Source organism: Aedes albopictus, chromosome 1 (assembly GCF_035046485.1).
Source record: "Aedes albopictus strain Foshan chromosome 1, AalbF5, whole genome shotgun sequence".
NCBI classification, from domain to species: Eukaryota; Metazoa; Arthropoda; class Insecta; order Diptera; family Culicidae; genus Aedes; species Aedes albopictus.
The window spans coordinates 278994789-279010114 of record NC_085136.1 but is presented as its reverse complement, the minus strand read 5'-3'; the positions used below and the strand labels follow the sequence as shown (position 1 = coordinate 279010114).

At 44.6% G+C, this 15326-nt stretch overlaps 2 protein-coding genes across 2 annotated transcripts in view; both read left to right on the top strand.

Annotated features, from left to right (window-relative positions):
- LOC109397066 (transcription factor cwo) overlaps positions 1-15326 on the top strand; it is a 130703-nt gene that overhangs the window by 108014 nt on the left and 7363 nt on the right. The gene's annotated exons all lie outside the window — the stretch shown is intronic.
- The window catches only part of LOC134285650 (transcription factor cwo), a 34203-nt gene that overhangs the window by 11514 nt on the left and 7363 nt on the right, over positions 1-15326 (top strand). Inside the window, exon 2 of the mRNA XM_062846835.1 lies at positions 14958-15291. Coding sequence (XP_062702819.1) covers positions 14958-15291 — 334 coding nt within the window. The remainder of the gene's footprint in view (positions 1-14957; positions 15292-15326) is intronic.

The following is a 15326-nucleotide window of genomic DNA, read 5'->3' as shown; positions in this document are numbered from 1 at the left end:
TTAAGAGAAAATCAATACATTTTCGATATGCATGATCCTAAAATTGGCGAAGAAGGGAAAACTTTATTCAAAACATACTTAAGCAAAGCTTGTCAATTTAAACCTATTATTTTTCTGCGTTTGTATTGTCACTCTATCACAATTGTATGTCAGACAATTTGTTGTGTTATTCGTGTAACGATCTATTATATTATTTGGTTGAAAATTTCAAAGCAAGTAAAAATAAATTTTTTGAATATTTGATGCAAACTAAAATAAATTTCTACCTATACAAAACAAGAAAATCATTCTCTAGAAACTATATACCGGGCAACAAATCCATACTCATGTTCTTTCGTCTCCTCTTTACGCTACCCAGAGAGCTAAACGCGAGTGAGCGCACGAGCCTACGGATAGAGACCGTACTTTGCGTGTCTCTATATTCTAAGCCCTGCTACGAACCGTACGTAAACTTTTCGCTTTCGAGCCCTACTTAGCAGCGACCGGTGCGGTTCGTTTCTTTGTTCGGGGCTCTACTTGCCGTTAAAACGCTTGATTGAGCCCATGAGTGGGCTTGGTCTAAGGCCTTCCGGTAGCAGATTTAAATTTAAATCATTCGGGGGTTTCGAAATTTCGTCCGCAACCATCTGCCCCTCCAGACGGGTGCCTAGGCGTTTTTTGCACACCAAGGACAAGACTTAGTATCCGCATTGAAGAATCCACACTTATAGCAGAATTTGTGCTTGGGACGGTCACAGTCGGCTTGATGATGTCCTGGTAAACGACAGTTAAAGCAAGTGCCAGGTGGAGGAGGCTTATACTTTTCCAGTAACACCTGTAAACCATCAGGAGTACCTTTTGGGACGGCCCCTTTCTCAGAAGGTTTTTCTTCTTGTGAAGCCTTCTTTGAAGTATTTTCTTCATCCGTTTTACGGGAATCTTTAGCTGGAGCTCGCCCTTTCTCAGGGCGGGTTCCGTCCCCATACATTTTGGATTTAGGGTGACTTTTTAATTCACTCACCTGAGCACGGGTTTTCGCTACCTGGTCATCTTGATTTCGGGTTTCATACTTGAACCAAAAAGTGGCGTCAAGTTTCCTACAGAAAGTTTTGAGATCTGCGAGGTTGTCAACCTGAGCGGCTACCACATGGCCTTTATAATCTGCCCTAAGGTTCCGAAATACTATCTCGAACTTCTTTTTCTCGGAGATGGGTTTCGTCAGAGAATTGAAGATCTTCTGAATATCAAAGAAGAAATCTTGGAATTTTTCCTTCGATTTTTGTTTCCTGTCAATCGCTCTGACCTCGCTTACGTGGTCGTGATCAGGGCTCAAAAATTCCTTCTTCATTTCCGCTACCAGTTCTTTCCATGTTCTAAATTCCTCATTTTCGACCCCTGACATAAACCAAAGTTTAGCCAGACCTGAAAAGAGATGAATCGCTGATCGGAATAGTTCTTCATCCGAAACATTTTCCGACTTCGCAAAAAACTCTACTTCTCGTATAAACTTCATCAATTCCCGGCCACCATCTCTACCATCATATCGCAACTTCCACTCAGAAACGGGTCTAATACGCCTTGCATTTGACCTTTGCGGTCTGGACTTCGATCGTCTGGGTGGGGAAGCGGAGAGCGAAGAATCAGAAACTGGTTCTGAATCAACGTGAGTACCGGAAAGCCTAATTCGTCGTAACACTCGCTCTGGTTGATACGAACTTCGCTGTTTCGATAGTAAACCTGACAAAGGAATGCTATTGCTGTGACCGCCAGATGAGTGCTGATCTTGTAAAGTCGATCGAAGCTGGCGTCTTGCCAGACTACCTGCCGAACTTCTACTCCTCTGTTTATCTAACTCATGATCTCCTACTTCTGTATCGTCCGTCTGGGTCTCTCTGGACACGCTTGGAACCTTCGATGATCCTGCCTGACCTAATTGTAACTGTGTCAAGGAGTGCGAGATTTGCAACATCACCTCCTTTCGAATCGAGTCTATTGGCGTGAAGATCGTGAAATAGTTGCTATATAATTGCCGGATCGTACCTAAAAGTTTATCAATGTCTTCTAAATCCTCATCTTTCTCCGCGATCGCTTGTATAGCTGAACACCGGGCGAAGTAATGCACCAGGCGTGTTCTCAGTGCCTCCCTGACTCCTTCAAAAGTTTTCTTTTTCTCCAGAAAATCGCTAATTTCCTTCACGTTCTTGTCTATCAGATCGATCTCTCCATCTACTGTTCTACCCTCACAGTTTTCAAAATCAACGTCCTTGTGATCTCCTTTCTCCTTTTTCAGCTTTTCTCTTAAACGTCTTCGAAGAACAGCTAGGCTTTCATTCTTCTCAAATGGTACTGCCCGAACCTCTAATTCGAACTCGACCTCTTCCTTTTCCAGGTGATGGACCAGAAGAGTACTATATTTCACTCCTATTTCTGATTCCATGCTTGAGAGTGCTTCGGGTGTTTACAACTTTTCGGTGGTAACAAGTGTTCGAACCACGGCCAGATCAACGTCTGTGCCCTGTCCAGACTCACTCTTCTATCCAGCAGTACTCACCCTTCTCAGTCACGATTTGACTTAACCGGACTCCAGGACGGTTTTAAAAACGGCCTCTGTAGTTCTAGGGCTCACTTGTTACCTCCGAAATGTTCCAAAAACCGCGAAAACTCCACTGCCTGGTTTCAAATAACATGCAAACTAATCGTTCCTAAAACATAAACATGCCACCAAAACTAATCCGAAATTTGTTTACTCGACCAGGGGCCGATCGACGCGAATTTGATAACCTATTTGATTGACCAACCGGGGGTCTCTGAAAGTAAATTTGATAACCTATTGAATCACAAGCGCAACTTTTGTCGTTCAAAGAACGCAAACAAAAATCAAAACAGAAGTATTCTGTTTTCTCCTCCTTCGTACGGGTGCGGAGAGATTTTGCAATCGTATTGTAAATAAACAAAATTATGTAATGCTAACTTTTATGTTGGGCGCCAATTTGTAACTCTTCGTAACGCTTCCCTAGCTCCAAACGAGAATAGGAAAACTCCCAGGGTCGTTTTATGCTGATTTGTTTACAACCGAACAGCTAATTCTCCGCACACTCAGCGAAAAAAACTAGCGAAATTCATCGAAATACCTTATGAAAATTTGCTATAACTAATTCTTATGGATGACATAAGAATGCCTTATGAAAATTGATCGTGCTTGCTATGACAAATTTCATAAGATAGACTTATGAAAAGAACAAAAAAATCTTAAAATGATGCAGACTGGATTCGATCCATGAACATCGGGATCACCGAGCCCATGTTTTATCCACACGGCTACCGACGCTTGAGAATACCATGTTGCTAAACATGAATAAAAGCCAAGCCGTGAGACGATTTTACGTCATAGAGTGACCTTATGAAATTCATCCGAATCATTATGAATTATTTAAAGGCCGTTTCATAAGTTGGGGCTTATGGAAATCTTAAGGTTATTTGGCTGAGTGCAGCATAGAAAGCAACATAAAACTCTAAATGAACTGAATGAATGGAGAGGGGTTCATCAATCAGGGTTGAAGCCTAGTGATTACACCGACCTAACTTCTTCTATCCATGGAAAGATTTCAGGAAACGAGGGGTGAGAAATTTCAAGTTTAGAGAAATCTGCATCGAATTATAACGAAATCAACCGGAATGTGTGAAACCTAGTAAAACTTGAATTCTATTTTAATAGAGAAAGCTACATTTATTAATCGCACTATTAGGCATTAGGCTTTATTATCCCCTTTTGGGATCCTATGGTTTCCTACTTCGTGATCACGATTAGTTGCCCTAACTAAAGGTTCTACAAATATTCTTAAAAGGGTTTTTCGCATGCATGCTACAATATACAAATAACCAGCGCGACTTACGGTTTTTTCTCGGATGCTGTGGGTGGTCGGACATAAACCTACTGCAGGCCCTTCGGTGACTCTCGGGAGCGGATGCTGGGGAGGCCGGAAACGGACCGACGGTAATGATGGCCCCTTGCTGACCTTCGGCTGGAGGTCCAGGAGGTCGGAAACGAACCGACGGCGGTGTTTGGCCTTCGGTGACACTCGGTGGTATGCCAGGGAGGTCGGAAACGAACCGACGGTGATGATTGGCCTTCGGTTTGGCAGATTTGGCGGGCTTCCAATGGCGTCGTCGCAGAGCAATGGCGGGACCAAAATGGAGGTGTACTTCGTATCCAAAATGGCCACTTCCAGGGTACAATGGAACTTCTGCCGGTCTTTCACAATGGGACAATGTACTAGCTTCGGGAATCCCTCTTCTACGCTAGTCTCCACTGGAGTACTCGTAGGGCTGATTTCTGGCTCAGGGATCGGGATGAAAATCACCACTAGCAAGCGGTTTCCGGTGCACTTGTCCTTGCCAACAGATGATCCAGAGATACAATCCCCGAATTTGCCTTAATAAACGGAAAAAGGCCGACCTTGGCCTGTTTAGGTTGGGATTAGCTGATTGTCGAATATAATTTCGTTTTGGGTGATCAGTTAGCAGATCCTTGCTAAATTACCTTTTTCCAACTCCGAATTGCGTACTCCCCTTGAACGCGCTCGGTTTTAATTCTCCGCACAGCACCCTATTTGCAAGACAAATTTTAAGGTTATGTTCCCCTAATCACATTAACACACTTTTAACATTACCTCTAATCGCCTTTTTACTAACACTTAGTTTTAAAATCTTCCAACTAACAATTTAGAATAAGCTACTAACAAACTTGCTAACACTAAAAGAACAAAAAACAAGAAATAAATAAGAATCACACATATTTTTAATATTTGCACAACTAACATGTCGGATTTTAACGCGCCGCGCACTTCTAATTTCCTCGAAGTCTTGAGCCAGAAAGATGGAATCCGTCAAATCGGAATAAATCCTAGGCTCCGTGTATGGATTGACCTGCCCTCTTTAACTCATCCCGAGAATTATGTATTTTTCGAACATTGGAGTTTCCGTGTATTAGTGTAAATTTAGTTGACCTAATAAATGTTTAGAAAATGAATTCATAATAATTCACACCTAGGTGGCGGTAGTTGTTCTCAATGGGCACGGTGTATTTGAAAGGAGGTACGCTCGCCATATGCACTTGGCAAAGCCAATGCCTTACTTTGAAACCAACGGTTACAATTATGAAACCTCGTCATCCTGCGATCGGAAGGTGTTATCCACCTGGATAACAGGGCACATTTATGTTTTGTGTTGTCCTGTGTCAATTTGTGGTGTATTTTATTTGTGCATTTGTAAGGTTCTATGTGTTGTGATGTGTTAATCCTTAGTAATACTTAATTTCTTTTATTTTTGTAACAATTCTCCAGCAGTTTCTTCAGAAATTCCTCGAGGGTTTCCTTCCTAAAAAAGATTTCATCGAGTATTGCTCCAAAAGTGCTTTTTAAGGTGCTCCAAGTTCGGGAATTTCTTACGTATTTTTTCTGAGATTTTCCAGATTTTCTCCTGGTTATTTTCTCTGGCAGTTACTTTGGAAAACTCTTCATGAGTTTCATCGGCATTGCCTCCAAAAGTTACTTCGGAAATTCCTCCAAGCGTTCACGGCAGGAGGTCCTTTGGAAGTTCTCCAGAAGTTCCTCCAGGAATCTCAATTCAATGCGACGTCTGTTTTATGGAATATGAGATTCTAAAATCATGCAAAATTGGTATATTTGATATGGAGAAGACTTCCCGTGTCCAAAAATAGTAACCAGAGAATCCAAGATCAGATGGCCATCTCTAATCCAAGATGACGACTGTTTTATGGAGATTTCGACTCTAAAACGCTAAAACCATGCAAATTGAGTATATTTGCTATGGGAAGATGCCACAAGACCAAAAATGGAGCCAGAGATTCCAATTTCCTAAAATCCAAGATGGCGACACACAATTACAGATGGCGACTGTTTTATTGAGTTTGAGGCTTCAAAATCTCGCAAATTGAACATATTGGTATGGTATGGGGAAGATGTCCACAGTCCACAAATGGCGAGAGAAACCAAGATGGCGCCTTAAAATTCAAGATGGCGGCTGTTTTATGGAGTTTGTGGGCTTCGTGCCCGAGCGGTTAGCGGCCGTCATCGGAGTGTGGGTTCGATTTCCGCTCCAGTCGGAGAAAGCTTTTCGCCAAACGGAAAATTCTCCATTGGGCTGGGGACTGGGTGTCAAATGTGCTGCTGTCCGTTGTCGATTGTTAGTAATGTTCAGTCTGTAGAGACCGCAAGGTCGAAGACGGTGTAATTGTCTTTAAAAAAAACATGCAAATTGGGCATATTTAGTATGGATAAGATGTCTAGATCATAAATTGTAACTTGGAAATTGACGATGGCGGCCTAAAATCCAAGATGGCAATACACAATACATGGTAGTGGCTGATTGTTAGAGTTTTAGGCCTTAAAATCATGAAAATTGGAATATATTAAGTACCTAGAGTCCAAAATTGATGTCCAGAGAATCCAAGATGGCGGCCTACAATTTAACATGGAGCCTGTTTTATGGAGTTTTAGGCTCTAAAGTTATGCAAAAGGGTATATTTGGTATGGGTAAGATGTCCAGAGTCCAAAAATGGTGCTCAGGGAGGCGGCTTTAAATTCAATATGCCAATATGGCGGCTTAAATCCAAGATGGCGGCCCACAATTCGAGGCTGCAGCGGTATTATGGAGTTGAAGGTTTCAAAACTGTGCAAAATGGGTATATTCAATATGGAAAAGAGCTTGTGAGCTAAGCTTTGAGCCTCGCTTTGTGCTTGATTGACCACCCGTAGATGCTGCTTCTGTTTCGTTGAGCCGAAATCATTTGAAATTTAAACGGATCATACAAATTTACAGCACTAGCAATGTTTACCAATCGGTGAATTGAATAAAATATTATTCCATATTTGAGGTTTACAGCACGTATTTATGAGTTATAGGTAAAAATTTAAGCAAAAAGTCGTCAAAACGTTGTAACGTTTCCGCTGCTAGATGAACAAAAATTGTCGCTTTACGGTTAAGTGCTAGAACGACAATACTTTCTACGCAGCCTAAGACTTTTCTCAACGTCCTATCTAACTTCATGAATTGTACAGCACGTGACGGAACCTTATCTGGACGCGCTGAAGCATTGCAAAACTTCAAAACGACACGTATCAATGACTGAAAGACATAAATACCCACATGACATCACTACCCCCGCGGTTCGTGTTCTTATCATATTGTACAGCCTACTGAGGTGAGGCATATACATACATAGGTTTGTCATACCGGAGACAAAGTAGACGCGGTAGCGACAACTCTTCACGTGTAGATGCCTTACAGACTGTCGTCGTCGTTGCCGCCGTCATTTGTCCAGATAACATTCAATTTCTTCCCACTACATATATATCGACGGCGGAAGCAAGTGTCTGCTCACGTGCCTATCTCTCGCACTGGCGCGACCGGCGCGACGCGGCACTGGTTGCCCGGCGGAGCACCGTTAATTTATTATCGTTCTTTTACTACTTTTTCTCGCTAGCTAGTCGTTTTTTTTGCGCGACAAATGAGCTTGTTGTAGACATGCCGGTCGTGTTGTCATCGTCTCCGTTGTGCTATGGCTGTTGTGATCTGCGCGCCTTCTAGCACTAGGTATCCATGGAGCGCGCGGAAGACAACGACCTGTCTGCTGGGCTGACTGAGCAATGAGCACACGCATTTCAGCAGGATATGCGGCTTTTCATAATGTTGTGACCACATAGACTTGTGCGGTAAAATCTTCGAAGCAGGACTGCGAGTTTCGCAAAGTATCGAATTGGGATCTTTAGGGTTATCCGGATTATTTCATAATCCGATTCTCCGCCCAAAAATTGGTCGACATCCAAAATTTCATTATTTTCGGAGTCTGGGAACTATTTTTAAATGCTTTTAAAGTTTGTATGGGGAAATTTTTTTGTTCGGGTCGAACTGTCATTTTATGGATTGAACTATCCACGAAAATTGAAAATATTTTGTTAATTTAACCATCAAAACGAAGATATTGGAATCCAATAAAATCACGTTATACTCAGAAAAATGACCCAGTCAACCAGTGATCGTATAAGATGTTGCATAAGATGTTAAAATGGAGGCGATATGCGTACATTTTACATACGCCTAAATTGAGGCATGTACGCATATGACCTCCACTTTATCATCTTATGCAACATCTTATACGATTACTAGTTGTCTGGGGAGCTCTTTCGATTAGGCTATAGAAAATAGCAATATTTTATTCACTAAACCCAATTGCCGGTAATCAAATTTCGTTCGTTGGGCTACGTTTTAACTAGACACCCGTTAGGTGTGCTATAGAGGTAATCACGTTCAAATGTATGCATGAATGTATGCGTTAGACTGGGTCAACAAAGTCGATTTTTTGGAACAAAGCTTTTTCGATTCATTTTAGCGTCCAAAGCAACTGTGAAAAATTTGGGAGCGATTGGTTGCTCCCCCGTATTCCGCTTTGTGATTGAAGTTTGTATGGAATTTAGCTGAGACGAGACTCGCGAAGACGGTCTTCTTTTTCTCCACTTTGTTATTTTTTTCTTCTTCCTATCTGTGTTGACATTATGTTTTGGGCTGGTGGTTCAAACACGTACGTGACCGCATCACCTCACATGCAGTGTGACTGAATCCCATTCACGCACAAAATCATGTTGAGGTGAAATTTTGCATCGCCAACAATAGCCAAGCAAAGTAATCATTGGAATATTTTGTTTTCAATTTATTTTTGACAGTACAGGAGAAGAAAATGCTGCTCGGAGTGAATTTTGGCTTCAGAATTTATCTCGGATAGCAATACTTTCCTCGTTTTAGGTAACGTAATCAAACGGGCTACAACTGACAGCTCAGTTGGGCTGCACTTGACGTTGCTTTTTTTCCTCTTCGCGAGTCTCGTCTCAGGAATTTAGTATGGGAAAACGTGCTTTTTTGCATTTTTCTCATAAATTGACATTTTTCGTCTAGAACGATCTATCCATTGACGTTAAAGTATTGCTTGGGATATGCCGAGAAACTTTGCCGAAGACCGCAAAGTGATCCGACACTTGTGAAAAAAGTTATAACGTACAGATTGCCCAGTGGTGCTTAACATTTAACATGTAAAGGAATAACATCAATAATAAAATCTCAATTTTTGGCCTAAGTTACCAGGCGAATAACTTTTTTCACAAGCGTCGGATCACTTTGCGGTCTTCGACAAAGTTTTTCGGTATATTATAGGCTGTACTTTAACGTCATCAGTTACATGGTATTAGACAAAAGAATTCAATTTATGAGTAAAATGCAAAAAAGTACATTTTTCCATACTAATTTCCATACAAATTTCAATCGCAATGCGGAATACGGGGACGCAACCAATCGCTCCAAAGTTTTCCACAGTTGTTTTGGACGCTAATATAGGTTGAAAAGGCTTTCGATCCAATTTAAAGTTTCTCCATACAACGTTGACCCACTCTAGTATGCGTGCCTTTTTTTGTAGATGTAGTTGTGAAACTGCGAGGAAAATATTTGCACTCTTGCCCCGGACGTTAGTTTTATCATTATTTACCCGTTTTACCCAATTCGATTGGGTAATATTTGCATATGCAATCTGAATAGCCTTTCAATCGGCGTGCACTTTTGTGTGAGGAAAAATTTGCGCTAGTGTTCGTGTGTTGAAATGTCACTTATCTCTATAGCCCAGTTAAAACGAAGTCAAACGTCACTTTTTGACGTGAAGCATGATTTGTCAAGGTTGGTAGCCCTGTATCTCTATTGTTAGAGATTATTTTACAGCTGAAAACTCAGCCCACCTAGTAAAAGGCTTTCACTAACTGGGCTAAGGGAACGTTCATAAATTACGTCACGCTTTTAGGGGGGAGGGGGGGTTCAGTGAAGTGTGACAACCCATACAAAATTTTCAGAGGTCTCATACAAAAAGTGTGACATAGGGGGGAGGGGGGGTTGAAAATGGGCAATTTTTGCGTGACGTAATTTATGGACGCTCCCTAAGAGCTTAGTGCAACTATCGAAAGTTGACTGTACTTAAAAACTTATCATTATGTATGCTCAGCTCACTTGCATTGCATAAGCTGATTGTTTGTGGCAGTGCGTCAGTGCGATAAACATCGAACAGGGTTGTTGTTCGGAATACTTGCAACATGATCTGCCCACCGTATCCGTCCAGCTTTTGCCACCTTCAGTATGCTGGGTTCGCCGTAGAGTGCAGTGAGCTCATGGTTCATCCTTCTCCGTCACACACCATTCTCCTGTACACCACCGAAGATCGTCCTTAGCAATCTAGTATACAGTAGACGTTCGTTCGGTGCAAACGCTTTAACTGCAATGTTTTTTAACTGCAAGTCCGCTAAGTGCAACAATTTTGCAGTTATCGCACCGCTATCTATCAAAATCAAAACGTCAACTGAACTGCGATGTTTTTCGGATGCACTACAGCTACAGCTGCAATTCGATGTGTTTGAGTGCGTTTTGGCTGCGTCCGACATCGATTGACAGCCGTTTGACGCCTGTCAGTCGTTGCAGTTAGCGAATTTCATTCGGTAACTGAAACGTAAACATGTTGCACTTATCGAACGTCTACTGTAGTTGAACTGCAGAATTGAGTATATTTGTATGGAGCGTAATACAGCGGTAGACCCCCTCCCTCTCCTTTCAACGTTATGTAATATGCGAACGAACCCTTAGGTTGTGGAGGTAATTATAGGGGTATCAGAAGTCAAGATGGCGGCGTGGGTTTCAAAAATGCCGGCCACAACTCCAGAATGTTTGTTATTTGACGGCACTGCTGCTTCGCAGGTGCAATATTGGTGTTTATCGCTCGGGCTTGATGAGTATAAGGGTAGAGGGTCGGAGTTGAGGGTAAAGTAGACGGTGGGGAAGACGATCGGGTAAAGGATTTAAGTGAAGGATAGAGTAAAGGGTAGGGTATAGGCTATTCGGCATTACTGCAGGGATTCGTGCTAGAATTCCTTCAAAGATTCCTGCTGTGATTCCTCAAGAGCTTCCTCTCGAAAAGTAATATGAAAGATTATAGATTTCTGCAGAGATTAATTCAGGCGATCCAGGACTGTTTAGGTATTCGTGTCAAAAAAATTTCTCGAGTTTTTCACGGATTTCTTCAATAATTCTTCCTAGATGAACACTCCTGATTAGCGCTGATCCGGCTCTGAGCTCAGTCCCCATAAGGGCATGTGCCAAACCTCGGGTGTCCTCCATGCTTGCATAGATAACCACCAGGATCATTGGCGACTACTTCATTGGCATAGAGGGATAGCGCCTCCAAGGGGTACTCAACAGAAATGACTACTAAATCCATAATCCATGTGATCGAGAGTGGAGAGGCAGAGGGAACGGCGTTGAACCCGTTCGCGCGAGGAGGCTTATGTACTCACCAGCGAGTAGGTGACAGGAGGTTCAACAGGAGGAGCATGAGGCGGCGCATCACCGGCAGAGGAAGCGCAGATGACTGCCGCGGACCTCACGCGGGCGTTGAACCACAATAGGAGCGGTCTACCAAAAATGGTGGTAGTTGCCGAACAGCTGGACGAGTGGGTGGGTGGACTACCATCAGCACGGACCTGAAACATGGCTTGCTGAAGGTCCGCAAATCGCTGGCTCTGACCAAGAAGTTGTATGCGGCTTATGCGAGCATGGAGAAACGGACAGCTTCCTCTTTGCTGGCAACGCGACGATGCAGCACGAAAGCATGCAGCTTGCCAAAGCCCTAGCGAAGAGGTCAAACCACCCTACGGCTCGAGCTGCATGATCGAATCCTGCCGAGGAGACGCGGCTCAAGAAGCGTCCGACAAAGGCGAGCGAAAAGCCGAAGAGGAAGAAAGGGACGGCCAGCGCGAGCAACCAGGCTCCCAAGTCGGTTGCGAAACGCGCAAGGAACAGGGAAATCAAGCCCCAGGATGCCAAGTGGACCAAGGGAAGGAGAACCCTTGGATTACGGTTGAAAAGAACAAGTTGTGAAAAGTGAAACAAGCCCGCAAGCGCAAACGGAGCGACGCATTGGTCTGCAAAACTAAGGCGGATACATAAGCCGAGGTGCTGAGGCTCATGCGAGGCGAAAATCGTCCCTCATCGCTGTAAAAATCATCCGACGCACCAGGACTGGAGAGATGATGCTAGTGCTAAAGAAGGATGCGATTAAGAAAGGCACCTCCGACAAGGCACTAACTCAGGAAATATTGGGCGAAAAAGTGCAGGTCAGATCATTAACGGCGGAGGCGACTCTCCAGTGTGAACATGTGGACGAGATCGCCGACGCTGAGGAGCTCGCAGCCGAACTTAAGCAGCAGTGCGAGGTAGATGCACTAAGTGCATCGATCCGCCTGCGAAAGGTTCCGGCAGGCACGCAGCTCCCCGTGAACAAGTCAACTGCAGTCGGCAAAATAAAAGAAGGCTGGTCAGTGTGCCCGCTCAGCACATACGAACCGCCAGAGGTGTGCTTCAAAAGCTTCGAACAAGGATTCAAATCGTGGGCGTGTAAAGGACCCGACAGAAGCAAACTCTGCAGGAAGGGCAGAGTGGAAGGCCACCTCGCCAGAGAGTGCAACTCGGTATCAAAATGCCTGATTTGAACGGCGAACGAGGGTCACATGACGGGCGGGCCTAAATGTCCAGGCACGCAAGGAGGTCGAACCAACTGACCATAATGCAGGTTACACAGCTAAATCTGAGGCACACTGTGAAGCCGCACAATAGTTGCTGTGGCAGTCAGTCTCGGAGTCAAGTACAGGCATCGCCCTACTATCGGATCCATATCGCATCCCTGGCGATAACGGTTCAATATAGGGTGGAACACGGAGGAAGACGGCCACAGCCGAAGGTCATCGACCGTCAACAGGGATGGTTTACCTCACGCTTTGATAAGCCGGCATTTGTGGAGCGTTTGCTTATGGAGGTTAACAGCGACGAACTATCCAGCGATGATCTAGTCATCGGCGATCCCTACCCAGAAATGGACGCAAGCCGGTATACGGTACTGGTGGTGTCCAGAAATCGCAGAACTCCGCGCATCCTGCCTAAGATCTAGAAGAAGGATGCAAAGCGCTCGCACCGATGAGGGTAGAATGGAGCGAAGTGAGGCCTTATAGGCTACAAGGAGGCTAAACTGGCACTGACCGAACAGATTAAGCCACGTAAGCGGGCTTGCTTGGAAAATCTGTGCCAGGCAGCCAACTCGGCCCCTTGGAGTGATGCCTACGGAATAGTCATGGCCAAAACGAAGGGCGCGTTAGCACCCCGAGATGCTGCAGAAGATCGTGGAAACGCTGTTCTCGCGCCACGATACAAGACCATGGACCCCCGTTTCCTACGGCCAAAGCGAGGTCGCCTTGGTAACGAACGACGAGCGAAGCGAAGTCGCTTAAGTTGTACAAGGCTCCGACTCCGGACGATATCCCAACAGTAGCCATCAAGACGGCCATCGAGGCTAGCCCTGACATGTTCAGAATGGCTTTGCAGATGTGCCTAGACAGAGGCGAATTTCCAGAGAGGTGGAAAAGGCAAAGATTGGTTCTACTGCCCAAACCCGGGATGCCACCTGGCGACCCGTCGGCATACGTATGCCGTCTGTACAGACCTATCTGTCTGCTGGACACCGCCGGAAAACTGTTGGAACGGATCATTCTGTCGAGGCTGATGGTCTATACCGAGAAACCCGATAAATCTGGTCTCTCGGATAACCATTTCGGCTTCCGGAAGGGTCGATCGACGGTGGACGCTATTAGGGCTGTAACCAAAACAGCCGAGATAGCGCTCCAAAAGAAGCGAACAGGAATCCGCTATTGCGCGACCGTGACTCTGGATGGAAAGAATGCGTTCAACTGCATCAGCTGGGCCACCATCGAGTGCGCCATACACCACCTAGGAGTCCCGCAGTTAGCCTATGCCGGATACTGGAGAGCTACTTCCAGAATAAGGTGCTAATCTATGACACTGATGCTTGTACTAGGGGAAGGGCAAGCAAGGGGAATGACACTATCGTTGGTTCACACCCCACAGATTCAAACTTATGAAGTAAGTTTCCGTGAATGTCCAATTCCCAATTCTAAAAGTTTTGATGGTGATCGTAATATTTTGACAATCAGCATGCCAATTTAAGGTTCAGCGGATAAGTCATCTTCCTAGTCGTTGTGCGAGCAAACAAATTGTCGTACACAATTGTATAAGTTGTTGTCGTTGGTAGATACATGTTGGCCAGTACATGCGTTTGTCGCAGCGATCATCGCGCATAATTTGCTCAGACACTTGACACTAGGTCGGCAGTCGGCAGCAGCGGACTATAATCATGCCTATCGGGTATTGCGAAAGACCAGTAAAAAGTAAACACATCCATAACTGTGGAAACGTAAACATCATTCCATTCTTCCAAGTACCCATAAGACGGCTTTCGCCTGTCTTCTTCGCCGTGCGTTCCTTTCCTAGAACACCGCCATAGCAGGCCACAACGCTTAACCATCAACGGCTTTCGGCTTATAAATAATAGCGAAGAAGGAGATAAGAGCGTCATCACGTGGTCGCCATGGTTATCTTCCATCGCTCATCGCAGTCATCCGTCGTTTCGAGTAGACGGTCAATAATGACACAAGTGAAGACTGCACTTTATCGGGATTATTGATATTTCCGCGAGATTAGAGTGAAGGGCGGTAATTCGTCTCGCGTGATGTTGAATGGGTGGGTAGCTAGGGTGGTTCATTAAACATAATACACGTCAGTCAGTAACGATTGGGACAGTTTCTTTTGACATGTGTATTTGAAATGTTTTCAATGAGATGTCGACTGAAATATTTCACAAACTGTATACTTTCACTTGCATGCAAGCAAATTAGAACCTTGCAAATGTTGCTCATGGCCAGATTTACGAAATCTCCGGGGTTCATTGAAAGCACCCATATTTTAGATATCTCAGGAAACTTTCCCACAAAACTAACTCGATCCATCTATCTCTCTCTCTTCGTCCGCAGCAAGATCCGCTCTCACATCGAATAATAGAGAAACGGCGCCGGGATCGGATGAACTCCTGCCTGGCGGACCTGTCCCGTCTCATCCCGCAGCAGTACATGCGCAAGGGCCGCGGCCGCGTGGAGAAAACCGAAATCATCGAAATGGCCATCCGACACCTGAAGAACCTCCAGAACCAGGAGTGCGTTCGGGAGAGCTCCTGCACGGAACAGTACCGCGTTGGCTACCACGACTGTCTGACTGAGGCGGCCAAATTCATGCTGCGGGAACGGGGCGAAGAGATGTGCTACCGGATGGTGGCGCACCTCAAGGACCACTGCAACGAGATCATGAAAGGTGAGCTGGATAGTCGCTACAGGATTGTTGGTTGA